Source organism: Hemibagrus wyckioides, linkage group LG09, assembly GCF_019097595.1.
Source record: "Hemibagrus wyckioides isolate EC202008001 linkage group LG09, SWU_Hwy_1.0, whole genome shotgun sequence".
In the NCBI taxonomy this organism is placed as follows: Eukaryota; Metazoa; Chordata; class Actinopteri; order Siluriformes; family Bagridae; genus Hemibagrus; species Hemibagrus wyckioides.
The window spans coordinates 1,866,402-1,889,832 of NC_080718.1; the positions used below are offsets into that span (position 1 = coordinate 1,866,402).

At 40.2% G+C, this 23,431-nt stretch overlaps 2 protein-coding genes across 4 annotated transcripts; one reads left to right on the plus strand and one right to left on the minus strand.

Moving 5' to 3' along the window:
• Positions 1–1,481: 1,481 nt before the first annotated feature.
• On the minus strand, positions 1,482–8,130 carry LOC131359640 (tryptophan--tRNA ligase, cytoplasmic). Of its 3 annotated transcripts, none has more exons than XM_058399648.1 (11): positions 7,990–8,130; positions 4,738–4,852; positions 4,391–4,601; positions 3,871–3,979; positions 3,668–3,787; positions 2,931–3,113; positions 2,551–2,651; positions 2,358–2,470; positions 2,007–2,180; positions 1,734–1,874; positions 1,482–1,640 (listed from the first exon to the last, which is right to left on the minus strand). In XM_058399648.1, the coding sequence occupies exons 2-11, from the start codon at positions 4,837–4,839 to the stop codon at positions 1,482–1,484; spliced, it is 1,413 nt and encodes a 470-aa protein (XP_058255631.1). In that variant the 5' UTR covers positions 4,840–4,852; positions 7,990–8,130. The 3 variants fall into 3 exon arrangements, with proteins under 3 accessions (XP_058255631.1, XP_058255630.1, XP_058255629.1); XM_058399647.1 differs by lacking the exon at positions 7,990–8,130 and adding an exon at positions 5,633–5,680; XM_058399646.1 differs by lacking the exon at positions 7,990–8,130 and adding an exon at positions 5,517–5,675.
• Positions 8,131–8,438: 308 nt separating this feature from the next.
• Positions 8,439–21,351, plus strand: wdr25 (WD repeat domain 25). Its single transcript, XM_058399649.1, has 6 exons — positions 8,439–9,136; positions 15,960–16,107; positions 17,559–17,689; positions 18,484–18,654; positions 20,705–20,845; positions 20,952–21,351. The coding sequence occupies exons 1-6, from the start codon at positions 8,555–8,557 to the stop codon at positions 21,171–21,173; spliced, it is 1,395 nt and encodes a 464-aa protein (XP_058255632.1). The 5' UTR covers positions 8,439–8,554; the 3' UTR covers positions 21,174–21,351.
• The last annotated feature ends 2,080 nt before the right edge of the window (positions 21,352–23,431 follow it).

Genomic DNA, 23,431 nt, shown 5'->3' on the forward strand with positions numbered 1-23,431 from the left:
CTAGTGTTTTGGAAAGTTAAGACTGATCATGGTATGTTTAGGGAGCTCATGAGATGATGAGAAAGTAAATGTAAAAACTTCACTCAGATGATTCCAGCAATCAGGATAAAGGACAACAAATGTTTGTCCTCTTTGTGATTTAATAAGAAAGCAAATATATACACTGGTCAGGCATAACATTATGAACACTGACAGGTGACGTGAATAACACCGATGATCTCCTCATCATGGCACCTGCTAGTGGGTGGGATATATTAGACAGTAAGTGTACATTTTGTCCCCAAAGTTGATGTGTTTAGAAGCAGGAAAAATGGGCAAGCGTAAGGATTTGAGCGAGTTTGATGAAGGGCCAAATTGTGATGGCTAGATGACTGGATCAGAGCATCTCTAAAACTGCAGCTCTTGTAGGGTGTTCCCGGTCTGCAGTGGTCAGTATCTATCAAGGTATCCTTTAAGTTCTGTGAGTGTCCTTGAAGTCCTGTAATGCACCGTGCCACAAAGCAAAAATGTTTCAGGAATGGTTTGATGAGCACGAGCGAGTTTGAGGTCTCAATCCAATCGAGCATCTGTGGGGTGTGCTGGACAAACGAGGCCAGATACCACAGCACCCCTTCAGGGATCTAGCGGAGTCCATGCCTCGACAGGTCAGGGATGTTTTAGAGCAAAAGGGGGACCAATACAATATTAGATAGGTGGTCATAATGTTATGGCTGATCAGTGATACAGATAAACACACACACAAACACAGATGAAGTGGACGGAGATTACTAGTATTTCCTCTTTAACAAAGAACAGACTTCATTTCCTTGAAATGCTTAGTTTATTTTTAAATTAATATATAAATGATTAATCTGATCAGGTGTAATTGAGACAGTTGTAATAATTTTATGAAGCGCTTAACCTACCCAGGGTCACAAGGTGTCCAGCCGATAAGGATTGAGGCACAAGGCGGTGGACACTGCTTCACGGGGCATAACATTCACACACACAAGTGACAATGTAGAGATGCCAGTCAAGCTACAATACACCTCTTTGGAATGGGGAAGGAAACCGGAGTTCCCAGCGAGAAAATCCCATCATGACAACATAAAAATTCTGAGCAGATCTCTTGTATATCACGTTATAATATTTTTAATTGATTTATATTTATTCTACATCAAAATGTAAACATATGAACAATGTCTCTTGCATTTTTACAACCTAAGACCTGGACATACTGAATTATTGTACAGATCATTTAAATAAAATGGATTAAATTTGATGGTTAAATATCGGGTGAGTGCTGCTGTTATTCATCTGCCTTATTCGTGTGACTTCTTGCTGGAAAAAGCGTGATGCTTTTTGAAACATCATTGTATCGTATTGTCATCTTTGCTTTGATGAGAGTGGACCTGGTGTGTTGTGGATATTAAGGTGCTGTAAAAATGAGCCTGGACATAATTTATATCCTGACAGGTGACAGTTCCGTTTTATTCCTTCTACTAGAAACTGAAGTCTAGCTTGCGTGGAGTCATAAACTGCTCGACTACGTCGTCGGTGATTTGTTTGCGTCTCTCCTGGTGAGCTGCGATCATTGGCTGGAGGGTTTCGATTAGACATTTCTTTAGCTCGCCAGTCAGGAGTGCTCCACTGGAATAATCCTAAGAAGAAAAACAATAGTAGCAATGATTTGGCTTCTTAGAAAAGTTTGCTTTGTGCTAAGAAAGGGTTGGCTATGTGCAACGTTTACATACCTGTCGGATTTTCTCCAGCCGTTCGTCATCCTCAAGGAAGAAAGTCAAGTACATGAAAGACACGTCCACATCTGGATTTCCTCCGTATTTCCTGTGCTCCTCGATCGTGTCTTTCCCTCCTGAGAATGCATGCTTGTTGATCTGTGTGAAGCAGGTACAGGTTACGCATCAAGAGAGAGGTATGGTGTTTATTTGTTTCGATTATATATATATATATTTTTTTATTCTAGCCTAGACGATTAAATTTTTACTGTGATGAGACTTGTACGGTACCTTTGTTTTGATCTGTTTGGGAGTGTCTGTAAGGAAGATGGAGGAGTTCGGGTCGCTGGCGCTCATCTTGGTCTGAGCTCCTTGTAATGCGGGGAAGAACGTGGAGTGCATGAGAGCAGGTTTGGGGTAGCCTACTCGAGGAGCGACGTCTCGCGTCATGCGGAAGTATGGGTCCTGATTTAATTAAAAAAAAAAAAAAAAGGTTTATTTATATAACTCCTTTCCAGAGCTCAAGGACACTTTACATACCCAGCTCATAGACGTGGTGGAGAACAACAAGAAACGGACGAAAATGCCGAACGAAAACAAAACCAGAGCTAGAGATGAACTATCAGGCAGAAGCTCACTGACCTGGTCAATAGCGCATGGGATGAGGCACTGCAAATCCGTCCTGCCGTTGAAGATCTGTGGGAAAGAGCCGCTGAAGGAAGGAGCCGCCTGTATTGCGGGAAAACTGATCTTTCCTTCAGATAAATAGAACAGATGTGTTAGCAAACACATCTGAAATCTGACACAGTAGTAGTCCGGTTTTAGGATGGCTTACCGATGCAGTCACTGTCTGTGAATCCGAATATGCCTTTAACTTGGTTAAAAGTGACATGCTTCTGTATTTTCACCACGTTTCTATAGAATGATGGACTCGTGCTGCAAATCACAAACGTATATCATGATTATAGTCAAGATCTCAAAACTGTACTGTGGAACATACACATTCATTACTCAGCCTTTAAAAGAGAAAGACAGAGAGAATAATGGTTCTTTCAGAGCACACAGCATTACATAACCATCTTGTAAAAATTCCTGTTTCATGGATTTATAAGCCAAATCAATAAAAAGGTCTGTGAAAAGACTGGCCCCAAAAACCACAACAGCCAGGCAAAAAAATCTTCCACTCTTATACCTGTATCCCACTCTGTTATTTACCCCATATAGTCTAGATCGGAGAAAATGAAGGTCTTATTGACGTCGAATCCGCAGGCGATGATGTCCTTGGCGTTCTCCACGGCAAAGCGGTGGCACTGCTCCTGCGTCAGGTCCTTCCACAGATACTTCTCATCGTCGGTCAGCTGGACCACCAGAGGTACGTTAAAGACGTCCTGAAGCCACCTACAAGATGCGTGCGAATATTAGACCTGAACACTAAAGCAACGTATGAAACGTAAAGCCTTCTGTGACTGACGCAGTGGCTTGGACACTTTCTTCTCTATTAACTGCACATGTATGAATTCCTCTGACTGATGTATCAGGCAATGTGTTTACGGATAATTGGCCTCATGAGCAAACGTTCGAGTCTGACTAGAGAAAAATGTTGTCCTGGCTATTATTTGACAGTGTTTAAAAAACTACTTGATATTCAGTTGATTTGTGGGTCTTCATCAAGCAAAGATGGAGGATGGACATGACCAGATCCACCACCAGTGCCATAAATTACAGTAAACTTGATACACCATATAAATGACCATTTAGTATGAACACTGAATGAATGACTTATTTATCCAATCAGAAAAAAAAGGTCATTTAACATAATGATGTACAGATGCTGGAAGTGAAAAAAATCACAGCAACACAACAAACTCAACCTCAATAAATCTTGGCCTGAGATACTGGGGAAAAAAAAGCACCACCATGGTTGTAAGGTCCTGAGCTTGAACAATACTCACTTAGTGAAGATGAAGGGAATAAGGTGGCCCACATGCATCGCTTCTGATGAAGGCCCTCTGCCTGTGTAGAGAAAGAAGGACTTCTTGTTCTCATAGGCGTCCAGGACCTGATGCATGTCCCTAAAAAAAAACAAACATGAAAATATTGTAACCCTGCAGAAAGAAGACATTAATATTTATCACATTCAGACTTTTAGTCAAACCTGTGAGAGAAGAAGATTCCTCTGCGGAGGAAGCGGTGCGGTGTTTGCTCTGTGATTCTGCCTATCCTGTCGATCAGCTCCTGATCGATCTTACTGCTTCCGAACCTCACTGTGAACAGAAAAACGCCCTGTCATTTAAAGCTTTCCTAATGATCAGAGAGCTCTTAAAACTAATCAAACGACAGGATTGCGAGATTTCATTCCTACAGCAATTTGTCAGTGACTAAAATCTTTGAGTGTGTGATGTGTCACTTTAAACCACATCTAGTTACACGTAACGTTCTAGCTGATGGTCCATGAGACACACATCAGCTCCTGATATCGCTGTTAAGACTAAGTTGCAGCTTAAACCAAAAAATGCCTGCTTCTGGTATTTAAAAAAAATCTGAATCAAGATTTCAACAGTTTACAAGAATCTAACAAATGAATACGAATATTTAAAACAAAGCAGTGAGGTTTCTTTACATAGATCACCACAGAATCATCTACGCTTTAAGACTGGCACAGTATGAACACCAACCTATGAGCTTGTCATAATCCACTCCTTTAGCGCTGCTGGTGGACACGTTCCAGGGGTCCACCTGGTCGTCTCCGTCCTCTACAGCTGGTCCATTATTGCTTGATGAAACGTCCTCAGTGGGGGGACAAGCAGCATTGTATTCTTGCCCTGTCTTTTTTTTGTAGTGAGACTTCAGCTTCAGCAGCAGCTGTACAGCAGAATCAATCTCGGCCTGAACAGACACGATAGATTCTACAATTACCAAATCTTTAGCTAACTAAACAATGTGTTACCAGTAATAAAAACGTGACGCAAAGTTGACTATCGGAAACCGAAATTATCAGTTATTATTAAATTGTTTTACTTACTTTATCAGCCTTCTTTGACTTTAGGACTCGTACTTGGTCTCCTTGGAGATTCAACATCCCATAAAGCTCCATGGGGGTCAGGGTACAAGCTGTGTCTGCCATATTTGACCTTCGTCTGGTCAAGTAAAAGAAAAAAAACGCGTAATATTTAGTTTAACGTTGCAGGATAAGAAAAAGTCTCTATGGTCAACTAGTTATGGGAATTTTTCCAGATGTATTGGGGCCCCTGCCATTTTTTATTTTTTTTAAACCACCACTGGTCTAGATATTGGAAAGCGGACACTGTATTATGTTCATGTCAACAACACATGGGTGTTTATTTTATATATGCATGTACAATAATCCAAAACGAATACAAATAAAACAAAATATCCACAAAACAGGATTTACAAAAACACAATTACATTTTAAATCATCAAAAACTAAAATATTAATCCACGTGTGTGTGTGTGTGTGTGTGTCTGAATGTTTTCATATTGATTAATTAATTGTTGAATCTGCGTTTGCAAATCGTCACGTGGGTAAATATCTGTAAATTTTCCACGTTTGGGAAGCGGATTTTCAAAACATTAGTTTTTAAACACGTATATCCCCATACAAATGTGCGAGACAGCCCTACTCCAGCATTTCTATTTTCAGGCGAATGTATTTCTTTACGTCCTCAAAATAAAACGTGAATCATTAAATCAACATAGCAGCGTTAACCATGACGCCTGTGCTACAGTATGGTACACAATCTTACCCATGTGAATTCAGCATACAGCCATAAGGTCACCTACCTTAACTTACTGCTAGTCGGTTAGGTACAATAATCAGAATCACAATTAAAACTCTTTATAATGGAGTGCGGGATCGTTTCGTGTTTGATGAGCCGGCTTTTTCCGTCAATACATACCACTTGCATCAGATTTCCCAACGTGAGTGCGGACAGAAAAAGCTTCCGTGTGAAACATACAAAACCAACATAGTTCCGGACAAGCAGAACTAGACTAATAGCCAAAATTACATACGTTTGAGTGCATTTCGGATCTTAGTATTTCCATTGTATTCAATTGTTTCTAAATGTGACCGAGTCTAAATGAAAAACATAATGCGACTAATATTGTGTTGGTCCCCGCTTTTGCTGCCAAAACAGCCATGACCCGTCATGCACTGTGTATTCTGACACCTTTCAATCAGAACCAGCATTAAGGAATTCAGCAATTAGATCACACGGGTCAGCCTTCACTGCCCATGTGCATCAACTGAGCCTTGGCCGCCCATGACCCTGTCGCCGGTTCACCACTGTTCCTTCCTTGGACCACTTTTTGATAGATACTGGCCACTGCAGACTGGGAACACCCCACAGGAGCTGCAGTTTTGGAGACGCTCTGATCCAGTGGTTCTAGCCATCACAATTTGGTCCTTCGTCAGACTCGCTCAAATCCTTACGCTTGCCCATTTTTCCTGCTTCTAACACATCAACTTTGAGGACAAAATGTACACTTGCTGCCTAATATATCCCACCCACTAACAGGTGCCATGATGAGATCATCAGTGTTATTCACTTCACCTCTCACTGCTCACAATGTTATGCCTGATCTGTGTATTGTACACACTACTTATAATCACATGCTACAGTTTGAACATTCATGACTCACTGTATTCCCCTGAACACCCCTGTAAGGTGCTCAGTGAACCATTTTATATATTTTAACTAAGTGTTTTGCATTTGTTGTAAATCGTCCACATTTGAAAATGCACTTCTGAGAGCTGCATTTTATATCTATTGTTTCTCATGCTTCTATTGCTGTTCATCACCTGTATTTGATAAATTAAAGAAATTAAACATTCATTGAAATTTCATTGTTTTTTTTTTTGCTAGATTTGTGGTCTTTATTATAGTATATTTTGCTACACAAATTATAACATTATCACAAAAACAAATGTCAGTTTCATTGTTAAATGTGATCCAGTAACTACAAACCTTAATATACAAGTGTCATCTATACTGTTTTGGATTAAGATAAAGACAATATGTGTAAATGACTTCTTCCTCTTCTTTCGGCTTTTCCCTTCAGGGGTGGCCACAGCGAATCATCTCTCTCCACCTATCCCTATCTTCTGCATCCTCATCACCTGCACCCACTAGCTTCATATCCTCATTTATTCCATCCATATACCTCCTCTTTGGCCTTCCTCTTTGCCTCCTGCCTGGCAGCTCCATGTCCAACATTCTCCTACCGATATACTCACTCTCCCTCCTCTGAACATGTCCAAACCATCTTAATCTGGCCTCTCGAACTTTGTCCCCCAAACGTCCAACATGAGCTGTCCCTCTGATGTACTCGTTCCTAATCCTGTCCAACCTTGTCACTCCCAAAGAGAACCTCAGCTCTTCAGCTCTGCTACCTCCAGCTCTGATTCCTGTCTCTTCCTCAGTGAAAATGACATTTATGTATTTTATTCTGTAGTGCTTTAAAACCCCTAATATTGTCCCGTGTCAGTTTGACACTAACAGTACCAAAGGGCCCAATGAATGAACATAACAGAAGGGTTAACAATAAACAATGTTAACTATTTACACTATATGACTAAAACGTTCTGCCCCATCCTTTTGTGACAAATTTGGAAGCACATATTGATCTAACTTAAAAGTATTTTATTCATTTATTTAACTATTCACGCCCCACCCCATTCCCCTAACCCCAAAGCAGTCACGTCATTATGCGGCCCGCGCTACTTATTACGTCATTGGTCAAGTGTTTATGGCAGAACGGTACTTACTTGGTGTTTTTTAAATACAATTTTATCTTAAATATCTTCCTATCACACATTAAAACAAGAACGCTGGTAATATACCTATTATATTTATAATACTGTTGTTGTAATACTACTAATAATATAATGCTGTAATGTGTCGTCGGCAGCAATTTCACGCATGCGCAGAACAAAAAAAAACCTGAGTTGCGCAGTACAAATCGTGTTTCCGGTACGACTCGAGTTGTGACAGGTATAAAGTATGACGTCACTATACAAGAATACATGGTCATCTCTGCGAAATGGTCCCAGGTCCTCGTGTCCTATAGTTTAGGACACGAGGTATGAACGACTAACCAATCCGAGCACAGGAGGTCAGAATACGGGTGGGGAGTATAAAACGTACTGCACTGCAATCATATGGCTACTGCAGTCGAAACCACTCGCATTTTGCTACTTAAACCGAAATATAGCGTGTCCTAGACATGCATAAATATGCGCGGATGTACTTACGGGTCTTTGCAAATAGCTATAAACAAGCGGTTCGGTTTAATTATTGCTTTTTAAATCTGCAGCCGCAAATCCTCTTCATCTGACTTATTTTCTTGGGTGTTATACTGCATTCATGACCAAGCCGGAACTCGTAAATTCCCGACTGCGCAGGTTCTCCGTCTCGTAATTCCTTCTTGGGAGATGCTCGGAGAGCTACCTCCTTTCCTAGTTGCGATTCCGTGACGTCACTCCAACATGGCGGCGCCCATGATGAAAAGTAAGGACAAGAAATAACAGCGCGACTGTGGTTTTTAAGCAACCTTTGGGGGTATTAACCGTGAATTTAATGTAACAATAAATTTCGCACGCACTCTTTAATCCCTATAGTTTTTTTTATAGACGGCTTACAGTAATATTCCTTTATTTCCGATTTCCGAGTAGGAGCATTCCGCGTTCCCACTTGTTGTGCACGCAGCAGTATTGTAAATGAAACAGGAGCGTTCTTTTACATCGTCTCCAACAGATGGCGACATTCTCTGCGCGGAAACAAGACTTCTAACTGCACAGATTTAGTTGGCTGAATTGTATGTTCGTATCGCACCGCACCATGAATTCATTGGTGGATTATGACTGTGACAGTGAGGACAGTTTAGATCCAGAGGAGACCCTTCCAGAAAAGAGTGGCTGTTCAACTAAGACCGAAGAAACCATTAGAGCCATTCCATTGCCTGTAACTAGGCTGATTTCAGATCTCCATCACCACAAGTCAAAATCAGAAGAGTATAAAACCCCATCAGGTTCAAAGTGGCTTGAGTCAGCATGTCCTGTAGTACAAACATCTGTGGGTTCAAAAAGACCCCAGGATATTCCAGGTGGACTGAGACCGTATGTGTCAAAGAGACAGAGGATGTTCACGCAGTCCGAGTCAGCTGCACTGGAACACACAGAAAACTCACCTGACCTGCAGGCTACAAACTCGCGCCTTCTCTCAGAAGTGTCTGAGAGAGTGCAGCCATTCCTGGGCAGGAAAATGGTCAGAGGCGAGCTGCCCAAAAGTGTTCAACATCAGCTTCATGCTCATCAAGGGCCAGTGAACACGGTGCAGTGGTGTCCAGTGCCACATCTCAGTCACCTTCTGCTCTCAGCCTCCATGGACAAGACTTTTAAGGTGAGAGTCTTAAGGTGACTTTGCACTAATGAGGCTTGGGTTCAAGGCATCTATGATCCTTTTTTTAAGATCATTTTTAAGGTTTGACACAAATAAGTCTGTTTACACATTCATCTTTCCACTGTGGGACATTTTCTTGCCTAGTTTCCAGATACAACCTAACAATTTTCTGGTGTGAGTTCAATATACACTATATGAAAACAGAACACAGCTTATGGTATACTATCATGCCTCTGTTGTTTTAAGGAACTTAAATTTTGCATCAAGCTGGGGATCAGTATTAGGTTTTGTCTAAATACTCTTTATCTTATTAAAAATGTTACAGCTGTATCCATCCATCCATCCATTCCATATATACTTTTACTGCTGTATTGTCTAATTGATTTATTACTGTATTAATGTGTGTGTATATAGACTTTTTCAGGTAGCTTGTGCCTGAATGCAGGCAAATCCTTTCAATATGACCTAATTTCAACATTCCGCAGCCATCCATCATAGTCTGAGTATCTGTATGAGTACCCAAGCGATACCTCCACCCTGTGACCCCTTATTTATGTATGGTGCATAAACACCACAATGTGGGGTTTAATTAAAATGCAGGTTTGGTAGATGTGTGTGTGCGTATTTACATACAGCGTGTGTCCATGCATAGGCTATGCAAAGAGCCTAGAGGGTAAAAACAAGGCAACATATAGGCTAAAAAAAAAAAGATGCTTTATGTAGGATTGCATTCTTACTTCACCACTAATGAACTGAACGATTCAACTATGAAATTCATCACTGCTTTTTAGTGAAATGTAATTGTTGTTAAATACAAACAACCCGTTTGCGGTTCATCCTAAATCCTGTAAAAGGGTAAGAGTTTCAGTGTGTTGAAGAACGCGACATGTCTTGCTGATGATGTCGCACACGGTGCCTGAACATGGAGAATGTGTTCAAGGGACTAGACCGATTTCCTCGTCGCACAGACAGCTACTAATACATTTATAGCATCAGATGGGACAGGACCTGTTTATTTATAAATGAGGCCCTGGGAGTGTGAGTCTTGCTTGTGTTGAGTCTTACTCCTGCTTTTCAGGATGCACAGGGTCAGTGATGCAGGCTCACACTCTTTGGCATGCATTGCATCCTTTTTGTGGTTTAGAAAAAGTGCTGCGTGACCTTTTTGCGTAATTACAACTCGAAATATTCATGAGCATTTTTTCCCCCCAGTATTAGTATTACTCCCACAGCGCACATGTTCAGACAGCTGGCTGGGAACGAGAAGAGCAGATGGCGTGATTTATGTGCAAGGCGCTGGTGAGGTGCGAGATCATTTGCAGTCGGTGTGACTCCTCCGATTTCTTCTCTTTAATCATTTCAACTTCGAACTATATTAATTAGTTGTGCAGTCTGATTAGTCCTAAATTCCCAATCCCATGTTTCCTACTAATGGATTTAACACTATGTGCACACACAATACTGACTGAATATGACACACAGGAATTTTTATTTTATTTTAGCATTCTATCATCGTTGGTTCTCCGATGCAATTGTAATAGTTTGGAGTCAATTTAAAGTTGTTATGCTGATGTGTTCAATTACGTTAGGTCCAAATGACCAAGGCAAGGTCGGAGGTAACGGACAAGACTCGCGCCGATGAAGAATTATTTTCTGCATTTCCGTTAACGAGGTGCTGTAAGTCATCACGAATTCCATCATTAGAAACAGGAAGCATTACATTCACCATGGTTACAGAGGGTCCTTCATAATTGATGGGGGAAAAAACCCCTACTAATTTGCTTTCAACTACTTCAAACACATTAGCAAGCTGATGAAAGAGAGTGTAATGTACCCAAAGCTTTACCCAAGACCGTCCATGTGACCATGGAAGGACAAGAGGACAGTTCTCCATTTGGATGTGATGCTAAGGTTGGTCTGGGTTTCAACTACAAAAGGCTTTTCAGAGACCTGAAATATATATATATAATTTTGGAGTTTGCAGTTGTTAAGGCAACACTTTATGTTGGCCACAGAAGGGCAGTGTTCCTCCAGTGCACATTTATGGCTTGGTTTGAGCCACAGCCAGATGAAGGGTGAGGAAGGTTCAAGATGTCGATGAGTAGTGCTTTGTTACCTTACAGACCACCACTGCTGCAGAGGTAGAAAGTAAAGAAATTTTTTATTAATTGTAGAAAACTTATTCGGTCTAAATTCTTCTACCCGTCTCCATCTTGGTTACAGATTATACACTGACATCTGAGTGCTTATTATGTGAGCGTCATTTTGTTTGCTTTGCGTCTCAGATGCCATCAAGATCTCATTTGTTCCTGTCACTCTTGATATGAAGCTTGCCACACTCTATGAGGCTGCTTCTGTGCTGTGCAGTGTTCAGTAATGAAATTCGGGGGAAGAACTGGATCAGTCTCTTAGGGAGCTGCAGAGTCGCATTCTGCTTGTTAAACGAGTGCACATCATTAGATGGGCCTCTGTGTCTGACAATATGGCCCCGCCGGCCCGCGCCCTGCAAAAGGACTGGCAGGAGAAAATTGGCCCTCACTTCGCTAGCCGTTGTCCCTTGAGTGGTTTGGATACTGGGCTTTTTTTTTATTGGACTGCAGATAAACCCACTTGAAAGCCTCATGGTTAGCTCAGGCTTTAATCTCTTCTTTGTGTTTTACATTAGACTTCTCAAATACAGAGAAACTGCATCAGTAATTTGATAGTCATTGTATAGAAAGTTCATGCTTATGAAATTATTTGGAACTGGAAATCAGGCTGCATAGACTTTCCTCTTTAACGTACATGTTAATAATACCAACATTATAAACATTTATTAACCTATATGGCCAGAAGTTTTTGTAGACACGTCACCATCACATTCGCTTTTTTGAGTATCCCATATTAGATTTATTCCCTATTTGCTGTAACCCTCCACTAGGAAGGCTTTTCATTAGACATTGGAGTGTGGATGTGGAGATTTGCTCATTCAACCACAAGAGCATTAGTGAGATCAGGTGCTGATGTTGGGTGAGGAGGTTGCTGTTCCAGTTCAGTGGGGTTGAGGTCTAAGACTCTGGGCTGTTGATTGGAGGATCAGGGCTCAATTCCCAGCACTACCAAGCTGCCACTGTTGGGCCCTTAACTCTTACTGCTCCAGGGATGCTGTATCATGGCTGATCCTGCACTCTGGCCCTAACAACATTTGGGATATGTGACAAAATAATTTCACTGTTCTCTAATGTATATATGTGACAAATTGAGTTCCTCCACTCCGACTCTGGCAAACCATGTTTTCATGGTGCTCGCTTTGTGCACAAGGGCTTTGTCATGCTGGAACATGGGATATTTGTAGCTCAGTGATTCGGGCATGGGACTAATAAGGTTGTGAGTTCAAATCCCAGGACCACCAAGCTGCTACTGTTGGGCCCTTGAGCAAGGCCCTTAACCCTCAATTGCTTAGTTGTATGTGAGTTAAATGTACATTGCTCTGGAAAGGAGTGTCACTTCCAGCTAAGTGAAATTGTACGCTACAGCATACAAATACATATTATACAACTGTGTGATTCCATCTTGGTGGCAACAGTTTAGGGAAGAGCCGCATATTAGTGTCCACAAATCTTTTGCCATATAGTGTATGTACTTTGAGTGTTTAACACGGGTTAAAGAAACCTTTTTAACCATTTTGTCACTGAATAGTTTCAGCTCAGAAAGTCAAAAAACTGTTCAACTAGATCCCCAATATGGTCATTTGTCAGTTCCTACTTATCAGTGAGTCCTCAGCCCTCAGGGAGGGTTAAGGCTATCATTGGCTTCCTCAGAGATATACAAACCCCATCTTTTTGAACGGCTGCTTGTGCTACATCACCGAGCATCTGGACGAAATCTGAGCAAAACCTCTAACTGCCCTCTTCCGAATACATGAGCTGAGCTTGAGCGGAGGAACCAATTCTGGTAAACATTAAAAATAAGTATCAATAGCATAAATCCATATCTTGAGAATGGACTTTTACATATTTCTGGCATGCACAGGATTATATCATCGCCGTGTCAGCCCAGGTGATGAAAGAACTTAGATCTAGCCTGGCGCAGAACGAAACAGTGTAGTCATGGTAACCATTTACCTCAACAGTGGGAAAGCGGCTTTGTAGGTACACCTCTGTAACCGTGACAAACGTGCGCTTTGCTCATTTTTATGGAGTATTAGCAAATGAAATTGAAAATATGAATGAAGCAACACTGCCGCTACCCAGAATGTCCCTTCTCCATGAACATAAAGCATTTGTTCATTACAGCTGCCTAAATTGATCTCTGCTGCTCTACAGCACTTCTGTATTCTGTGTAAGAATAATGGATGAGGATTCTGTCAGAGAGCAAAATGATTTACGGTGTAGTTAGCCAGTTTGTCAGTGCAACCGATTGACAGGCAGAAAACAAGACTGCACTATTGTTGAAATTTTGAGATCTGTATTAAATTGATTGATGCAAATTTAGCTCTTAATTAGAAGCAAAACCTTTAGTTTGCATATCCAGAGGCATATCTCGTTATTTTTAAAGCATGATACGACTGTTTAGGACTGTGTAGGATACAGCCACAGGCCAGATTTGATGAAAACCCAGGAGCAATTGCCCATCAGTACAGCAACTCGCTTTGCTTAATCATCTCAGTGACCCAGCAGTCAGCATGCACTCAGCATCAGTCACGTCTGTCTGTGCCATGCGGGATTTGTGTTCAGGCTGTGCATAGAGATGTCTGATCCGACTCTCTTATTTGGTCCAGATGGGATGTACTGGACATGGGATGAACACACAGTACAGCCTACAAAAGTATTGGAACAGCAAGGCCAATACACTGGGTCAAAAGATGAATATGAACTGATGGATCCGAACTGAGCTTTCATTCACAACTTACAACTTGAGACCTTTTGTCAGAACCCACCCATTTTTTCACATGATCAAAAATATTGGAACATCAACTGCTTGAACAATAGCCCTGAATGTCTACTCTTGGTTTGAGCCCCGGGTTTCCCCTGTAAAGACTGCATTTGTTGTTTAAAAGAATTAAACCAACATGAAGAACAGAAAGCTGTCTATACGAGAAAAGCAAGCTAAGAAAAGAGGTCAATTGTAAGGGCAAAGCCATTACACAAGCATCGGGCTTAGCCAATACAACAGTCTGGAATGTCCTGAAAACAGAACAGGCAATGGGCCGGTTGTTCAAGACAAACAATAGCAGAAACAATGTGAAAGCTGTGACAAAAAAACACCACAACAAAACAACAATCAGTGTCATCACCAGCAACTTACACAGGGCAGAGGTGAAGGTGTCATAATCCACCACTCAATGAAGACGTACAAAAAGATTCACACCAATCAGAAGATTTGCATTCACAAATATATGCAGAAAAATTCTGAAAACAACCTGGAATATTAGCAGAATATAGTATGAATTCTGTAAATATACAAATTGACCAGTGTCTATATGATATAAGGACCCCACTTATTTTTTTGCTCTCATGAACGCAATGAAAAGCTTTTGGGTACCTAAATTTAGACAGAGAATAAGTTAAATCACTAATAGCAGTGCTTTATTCAAGATTCAATTATTATATTGTATACTGTTAAGTCACAGAATTCATGCTATATGAACGTGACTAGGGAAAGATCAGCAACATGTCACTTGATGAAAGACCTACACTGGCTATGGATGAGACAGCGAACAGAGCGTTCAGGTAACGTCTGATCTACTCTGACGTCTGGTTGAAGACAGGATGTTATATTCGGTACAGATCAACCCATTTTGGTGTGAAATAGGCTCAATATGTTGAAGTGCTGCAGACGCTGAGGAAATGCCTTGAACAAACGTGTCACATGTAGCAATTAAAAGCTGTGATGTTACCCTGGTCAGATAACATCCTGGCTATCAAACATCCTGCTGCAAAACAACACCGGATAAAATCAGAATCTAGCAGTACAAAGTCAATCGGTCGAGGACGTGGACAAATGTAGTATAAAACCAGATTGTCAGTCTCTTGGACACACTCTGAAGTGTGTGTAGAATATGTGAAGAGCAACGTGTATAAAATAGGTTGGAAGCAAATTTGGTCATAGAGCATTCAGCAAAAGAAGTCTGATGATTTACCGATGTGTCCCAAACAGGACGGTTCAAAAAGTCTGTACATGTATTGAATTTGTTGGATTATACACCGATCAGGCATAACATTATGAACACCTGCCTAATATTGTGTTGGTCCCACATTTGCAGCCCTGACCCATCGAGGCATGGACTCCCAGAAGGTGTGCTGTGGTATCTGACACCAAGATGTTAGCAGCATTTAGCAGTTGTGACACCGCAACTTACAGGACTTGAAGGACACCTAAAGGATACTTTTGATAGATACTGACCACAGACTGGGTACACCCAACAAGAGCTGCAGTTTTGGAGATGCTCTGATCCAGTGGTCTAGCCATCACAGTTTAGCCCTTGTCAAACTCGCTCAAATCCTTACGCTTGTCCATTTTTCCTGCTTCTAACACATCAGCTTTAAGGACAAAATGTTCACTTGCTGCCTCTAATATATCCCACCCACTAACAGGTGCCATGATGAGGAGATAATCAGTGTTATTCACTTCACCTCTCAGTGCTCATAGTGTTATGAAACGCTAGGTGAAACACTAATATAGGTCACCACAGACCTATTTCAGTCCAATTTGTGTGAGGGTTGACCCATAGGTGACAAATGTGACTAATTACTTATATCTGGGACGCATATCATTTATCAGCCACACAGAGCTTGTAAAATGTTACAGAATGTATCTAACTATTGTATCTCTGGGGTTGAAGGTTTGGGATGGTGCAGGCAGTGGGCGGTGTCTTCAGACTTACTCCACCCACCATGGGGCTGTACGAGATGCATGCTGGCTGCCATGTGGGCGACGCCTCCTTTCTGGCTCCTTTGACAACACGGCTTCTGTGACAGATTTGGAGACTGGTAAGTAATTTGAACTCCATGCTTTGAGAACTACTACAGTGACATTTTGACATTTTCTAGAGTCACTGAAAATTGCCTGGAAAAATTCACTCTTTAAAGCTGTTACAGTGAAGAATGTTATCCATTGTTCAAATGTATTAAAAGAAGAATCTCATAAAATATTAGCTAGTGATACAATTATGTGTATACAAATGGTTGAAGAGATACTCTATAAGTGGTATGATAATTTAGTCAAATCAACAATACCTTAATGTTTATGTACTATTTAATACTGACTGCTTGATTAGAATTTAATGCACAGTTTTCTGTGACTACTGAGAGGCCAAAGAATATGTACACAGAGGACGATGGCCCAGTTCTGGCCCACATTTATCACTTTCATCAAGATAGCATGATGCCATTAAAGGACATCTTAATAAATTAAATATCACCTACCTAAGTAAAGCAGTAAACTAAGTAGACTTAATTCAGTGTGTTTAACCTGCTGTATGTGTGTGTTAATGAAATTGCTCATTACTGAATAGCTTGTGATCAGTGGTCCTGAGTTGTGGGAGTTAAACTCACATTTCTTTACACAATGTATGCTGTAACAGTAGATTGTATTGATGCACCAGGCTTTTTATTGCGTCCCAGTCAGTGGATTACGGGCAGTCCTTATACATTTCCATTACTTCGAGCTGATGATTGTGCTGCAGGTCCAGTGTACTTCTTGTTGTGGGTATGATCATAATCATAGCATAAATGCCTCTGTTGTATAAACGCTCAAGGGTCCGAGTGATGGTGGTCTTATGGAAGGTCATGTCTCAAAGTGCTGGAAATAAAATCCCTGTTGTTGGGGAACTGTTTCCTGAACATGCTCAGCCAATTCTGAGGGTGGAATCCAGGCTCCAAGCATGATGATGGAGTGAAATCCTCTTGGTAGGTAGTACAAAGGATGTACAGTGATTTAAAGGGGCTTCCAGGTCCAAGGAGTAGTGCAGTAAAATGGCAGAGACTTCGGTGCACCAGTAGATATCAGCCAGAAGCATCCTATGGTAATTACAAGTGGCATAATATGGAGTATTTCTGATTTATAATCCCTTTGTCCCTTTGATTGTTACGCTACTAAATATAAAGTCGTTAAGAGAATGAAGGCACTGTATATGGATCCAGTGGATCTGAACAAAATGCTTATAAAAATTAAAAATGGAAAGACCTCAACCTCCTGTGTTTTGAGTTTCTAATTCCAGATTTAATTTCAATTCATCAATAGTACATATGTCTTGTTTGTCTCTACCTGATGAATATGTTAAGCAAACCTTGGCACATTAATGAAGTGTAATGTATTTCAGTCTGATCTGTTTCTTTATGGACTTTGTTTTCTGGGGTCAGTTTGTTTGCATGTATAATATAGTAGTCAGACTCAACATAGAAATATTCCCAATTGCATTGTGTTTTATTTTTGTTTTTAGGTCAGGCGGTTGCCAGGGTGGACAACCAATTCAAGGTCACTTGTCTGGCTTTTCAGCCCTCAGATCCTGCTCTCTTTCTGTGTGGGGGATTCAGCTCTGAGGTCAAGGCCTGGGACTTCCGAACCTGTAAGGTATGATTGATTTTTTTTTTTTAATTGTTATTTTGAGTAATTTAGTACTAATTTTAATAGTAGTGTTTGGCCTAAGAAATGAATATGACAGTAAATATGAGATATGAGATTCTATTGCCCCAGTTACATTTAGAAACCATGCGACGGCATAAAAGTCGCTCATTATCGTCGCCTTTTCTGTTGCCATATTCGGAAACGTGGTATTGCAGCACGGCTGATATGAATGTGTGAAAGACGTGTCATTATTCAGCTCATAGCTGCTTGGAAAAAATGCCAGACCTGTCTGCAGTTTCTTGTTGAAGTGTGCCCATGAGACAGATCAGCCACTTGTCACTCTTCAGAGCTCCTTAAAAACACGATCCCCGTTAATTAATAAATAACAGTCTATGCATAGAACTGTGTGTCTACTCACAAAACTAAGCCTGCACATAAATAGTTGATCAATGAAACCCCTGGGTGCTTCTGCTTAAGAAATGTTTAACAAGATTATGACTCCAAATCGTCCATGTAGCATACATCCAAATGGTTGCCGGAAAAAAAATGTTTGGTTTGTCATCTCAGGTTCCAGATTTGAACCCTATTGAACCAGATAGTGGTCTGAATTAATGATTACAGCCCACACACACAACCCTTTGAATAGAAATGATCTTGAAATCCAGTGTCCTTCAAAGCATGTATACAGTCAAAGCTTCAAAGCATGTATGCATATAATCCAGTAAGAATCCATATCTGATAAAGGTTAAAGGAATTGTATTATAAAATGTTCTATATTTCCCTGTATTTCATTTTTTCAGATGGTCCGAGTGTACAAAGCTGGGATTCAGCAGACACTGGACATCCTGTTTCTGGGTGAAGGGAAGGAATTTGTGTCCAGCAGTGATGTTGTCAGTCGAGACTCTGCGGATCGCACCCTTATTGCCTGGGACTTTCTGACGTCTGCCAAAATCTCCAACCAGATATTCCATGTAAGAAAGTATATATTATCATTATCGTTAATCTAACGTTAATGTGTTGATTTTTCCAGTCTCAGTGTTCTATTGTTGACAAGTGAAAACTCGACCAAAAACTAATTCATGATTAATCCTTTTACATCCATTTTTCAAGACTACCAACAAGAGCCTGATTTCCCCTATTGCTTCTGCTAATCCTTTGAACCTTCGTTTCAATTGTAGTTTACGTGTATTGCCGCTTTTATCTATGGACAATATGGTGGCTTCCTCCCCAATCATTCCCCATGCTTCAGTATTTTTACATAATCCTCCTTCCTGATGATGCTCTCTCTTCTCTGATGTCCCTTTTCTAGCAAGACACATCTACAATATGATGCAGCCGCCCCAATACTTAACAATTGGGACAATGTTCTTTAGCCTCTCACTTTTTTTTTCTCCATAGCTAGTGCAGATTATTAGAACCAGTCAGTTATTTTTTTAATCTGACCAGAGAACATTTCTGCTAAAATGCTATTTGTACATATCCTCATGGTCCATTCACTAGTTCCTAAAGAGGAACTGGACTCGCAGAAGCCCACAGATAATTTTTTTTCTGAAGCCTTTGCTGAGTCGCTTGGATTTTCATCATGGCACACTCGGAAATCCAAACTGACCCCTAATTATGATCACTGGCCAATCGGATGTTTCAGTACATCAATTTCTGGAATCTTCCAGACTGATTAAAGAGACAACCTTTTGAGCCTACTGAATTCTGTTGTAGTCAGTTAAAGCTGAAATAAATCTGTTTCTGAAATAATTTGTTTTACAATGATCTCTGATGCGATGCCTGAGTAGATGCCCTAACTGAACTACCATAAAGAATGTATGGAGATGTGAGTTGTGTGAGTTGAAAAATCTGTAGCCTTGGTGTGCGTCATCTTCACCTTGGCCACAACTATATACTTATTATTATTATTATTATTAGTGGTGGTAGTAGTAGTAGTATTTTAAGAACAATAGCCGTGTCCCAATTGACTTACTAAACACTATACACTAAGATGTATTGTAAGATTGTAAGATGCCTTGTCCACCTTAGTGTCGCCGGATATCTTGAAATTTTTTCCTAATCCAGTGCCAGTGCTTGGTAGCCCCACCCCCTCTTCTTGTAAAAGTTGCATTACAGTAATCCCCCATTATATCGCGGTTCATATATCACAGTCCCGGTGTATCGCGGATTTTTATTTGGAACATTTTTGGAAAAATTTTTATGTGGATTTTCCTGGTATATCGCGGTATCTGCAAACCTTATAGTGAATTGTTTTTATGTTGAAATAAGGTAATTTATTAATAGAAATATAATTATCAATTTCAAAATATCAACATTAATTAAAAGAAAGTAACATGTTGATAATATATGTAATTATGTACATCGTAGCGTTGGTTAGGAAAGCGCGGTGCGGGGACGCTGAAAATCAAAATACAGTACGGCTGGAGGAACGAGTCTGGCCAATCGGAATGCCCTATTAATTTAATCACGGTTGTGATTGGCTGCTGGCTATGCGTGCAGTTTGGGGAAAGGGAAGCAGAATTCTCCAGCATCCCAGTTCTTCGCGTGTCACTGTCCAGAGTGTTTTGTTTTGTTCTGTGTACGCTGTATTTTTAAGTTTTTTTCTGCAAGCTCTATTATGTCGCCCAAACGCTCTGCACCTTCTAAGGCTCCTGGCAAGGAACATACATACATACATACATACAGTTCTCACTATAAATGTGATATTTCTACGAATTTACCCCAAATCCATCTCGCTATATGCCTGCAAATGATTTCTGTGTGTGTTTAAAGAGTGTGGGAGGCTTAAACGATAAAAAAAGTATTTTGGGGTGGCGTCCGTGTATCGCGGATTTCCGTTTATCGTGGGTGGTTTTGGAACGTAACCCCTGCGATAAATAGGGGATTACTGTATTTGTACTACACCCTCATGTAGCATAGTCCGTAAGTATGTGATCAGGGACACGCCTCATATATTAAGCCAAAAATAAACCTCAAATCTAGAGGTATTTGAATAAATTCTTTTCTTTTATGGTGCAGGAGAGATACACCTGTCCTAGTCTGGCCATGCATCCACAGGAAGACTCCTTTGTTGCTCAGACCAATGGAAATTACATAGCACTCTTCTCAACCCAGAAGCCATACCGGATGAACAAGACGAAGAGATATGAAGGACACAAGGTTAATAAGTTCTCAGTTTTTTTTCTTTTAATATCAGTAATTCATTGATATTGTTTAGTCTGTATCTGTTTTTAAGCAAGTCAACCTTTTTTTTTTAACGCTTTAGGTGGAAGGTTACGCAGTGCAATGTGAGTGCTCTACAGACGGCACCATACTGGCGACTGGTAGTTCTACAGGCTCTGTGCACTTCTATGAGTTTCAGAGCACACGAAGCTTGCTAACCCTCCGTGCTCATCAGCAGGCCTGTATGTGTGTGTCCTACCATCCTGTAATACCTGCCATGCTTGCCACATGTGACTGGGGAGGAGAAATCAAGATATGGATCTGACAACCTTAACCACTTCCCTTTGTATCCCAAGACTTTTTTAAAAAGACAATAAATTGGTGAGCATGTACATATAATACTTTTCCTTTTTTCTGTGGCCTCTGGCTTGGAATCTAGATCCACATCTGGATTTCTGTACAGCTGCTTTGTGATACTGTCTTGTTAAAAACGGTGTGAATTAAAATTGACTTAACTGTTACAAAATGCACAGCTTCCCACTTTATTTTTCTACAAAATTGGTTATTAATTTTATTAGTTAGGACAAAAAAAAAGATTAAATGTGTGGAAAATGAAGTAGTAGTAGGTGCACTGCTAGCCATTGACTTTAGCTGCTGGTTTGGGGAGTAAAACAGCCAGAGTGGAGGTAGTAACTCTTGAGATTCTATAACATTTTTGAGGGTCAGTTGTAAAAACCATAATATTGTGTCATACAAACCATAGCAGCTCATCGGTCAAGCATAGTGGAGGTAGTGTCATGGCTTGGGATTGCATGACTGCTTCTGGAACAGGCTCGCTAATCATTATTGATTTTGTAACTCGTGATGGTAGCAGCAGAAGGAGTTCAGATGTCTAGAGAAACATTCTGACTGCATCCGATCTAATTGGGAGAAACTTCATCATACAGCAAGACAATGACCTGAAACACACTGCCAACACAACAAAGGACCTCATCAGGGGAAAATGGTGGAAGGTTTTAGACTGGCCAAGTTAATCACGAGATCTTGACCCAACTGAGCAGAATTTCACCTCCTGAAGAGGAGACTGAACGGAGAAATCCCTCAAAGCAAAAAACAACTGAAAGAACTGTGGTGCAAGACTGGGATATTATCTCAAAAGGTGAAGATGTGTGTGAGTATCTAAGTATGCAAGTAAATTAAGCAAAGTTTAATAAAATAAGTTAAATTAGTTTAATTAAGTAAGTTAATTTAAGTCTTTTAAATTAGTTTAAGTTAGTTAAGTATGTAAAGTAGGTTAAATTAGTTTAAATGAGTAAAGTTAATTAAAGTAAGTATGTTGAATTAGTTTAAGTAAGTAACGTAAGTGAGTGAAGTAAAATTAGTTAGCTTAAGTAAGTTAAGTTAAATAAAGTAAGTGACTTAAGTTAAATAATATTAAGTTAATAATAAGAAGCAGTTTGTTCTATTAAAAAAATCACACTAATAAATATTAATCCTTTTATTCCAACCTGTAAAAAGATCTGGAGAGGGCTTTTTTAAGGCATTTCCTCTGGTCATGCCTACAGTATTTCCTACTAACAATTCCAGTAATAATTTCCAGAATTGTTTTTTTTTTTTGACAATAAATCAGACTTGAGCATTGAAATACAGAGCAGACTTGACATGGAAGGATCTGGCAACTATCCTTACCAATTATTGTAAGTGTAAAGAATGAACTGTTCAACACATTTTAAAACATTCTAACGAGTTAACTTATTTATTCATTTTATTTAGTTCTCGTAAGAACTTTAAACGATCTACATGATGAAGCTTTATGGTCAGGTATTCCTGAATGTTTTGAACTTGGGAATAACTTAAGAACCCTTACAATAGGACATATGGCATGGTAATCATTATGTATTGGTAAATCCCAACAGTCCTGCATTGAATGTTTTGTTTTTTGAGAGTTTAGTTCAGTTTAATTATGTCATTAACTTGCAGAAATCTTATTTGGAAATCTCCAAACGATTATTAGGATAGACAAATTATAATATCAACAGGAATAAAACAAGTCAGTCTTTGGCCTTTTACAGGGTTCTTATTTTTTAAAAACTTTACTGGGAAGATATCTTGATAAATGCTGCCTTAACCGACCCACTGGAAAAATATAATGCTATGTTGATGAACATTACAAAATAAATATATTAATAGGTCTACATCGTAAATACCTTTATGTAAAAGACTGTAGAGAAAGTCGCTGCAGAGGTGGGTGGCCAGTTTGGACACTTTGGAGCTTGAAGGTGAAGAATCACACCCTGCCATCTTCAAGATGCTTGTCTGGGAGCTCACCTGTCAACCTTTATGCACTTTATGCACTGGTACCACTCAAAAATATGTCCAGTGGATGAAAACCTACTGTATGTTTGACTTGGTTAACATTCATCCATCCATCCATTTTCTGTACTCCTTCTATGACACAGGGTCAGGAACCTGGGGTCTATCCCAGGGGTGTCAGGGCACAAGGCAAGGGACAGTCTGGATGGGGTGCCAACCCAATCCAGGGCACAATCGCACACACACACTCACACACACTAAGGACTATTT

What these genes read in the sequence shown, in the direction of transcription:
- LOC131359640 (XM_058399648.1), bottom strand. Translation starts at nt 4,839, where the DNA reads ATGGCAGACACAGCTTGTACCCTGACCCCCATGGAGCTTTATGGGATG. An exon ending in AGTCAAAGAAGGCTGATAAA is followed by an intron (nt 4,602 to 4,737) that starts GTAAGTAAAACA and finishes GTGTCTGTTCAG; the next exon opens with GCCGAGATTGATTCTGCTGT. An exon ending in CACAGACAGTGACTGCATCG is followed by an intron (nt 2,471 to 2,550) that starts GTAAGCCATCCT and finishes ATTTATCTGAAG; the next exon opens with GAAAGATCAGTTTTCCCGCA.
- wdr25 (XM_058399649.1), top strand. Translation starts at nt 8,555, where the DNA reads ATGTTCGTATCGCACCGCACCATGAATTCATTGGTGGATTATGACTGT. An exon ending in TGTGACAGATTTGGAGACTG is followed by an intron (nt 16,108 to 17,558) that starts GTAAGTAATTTG and finishes TTTTGTTTTTAG; the next exon opens with GTCAGGCGGTTGCCAGGGTG. An exon ending in TCTCCAACCAGATATTCCAT is followed by an intron (nt 18,655 to 20,704) that starts GTAAGAAAGTAT and finishes TTTATGGTGCAG; the next exon opens with GAGAGATACACCTGTCCTAG.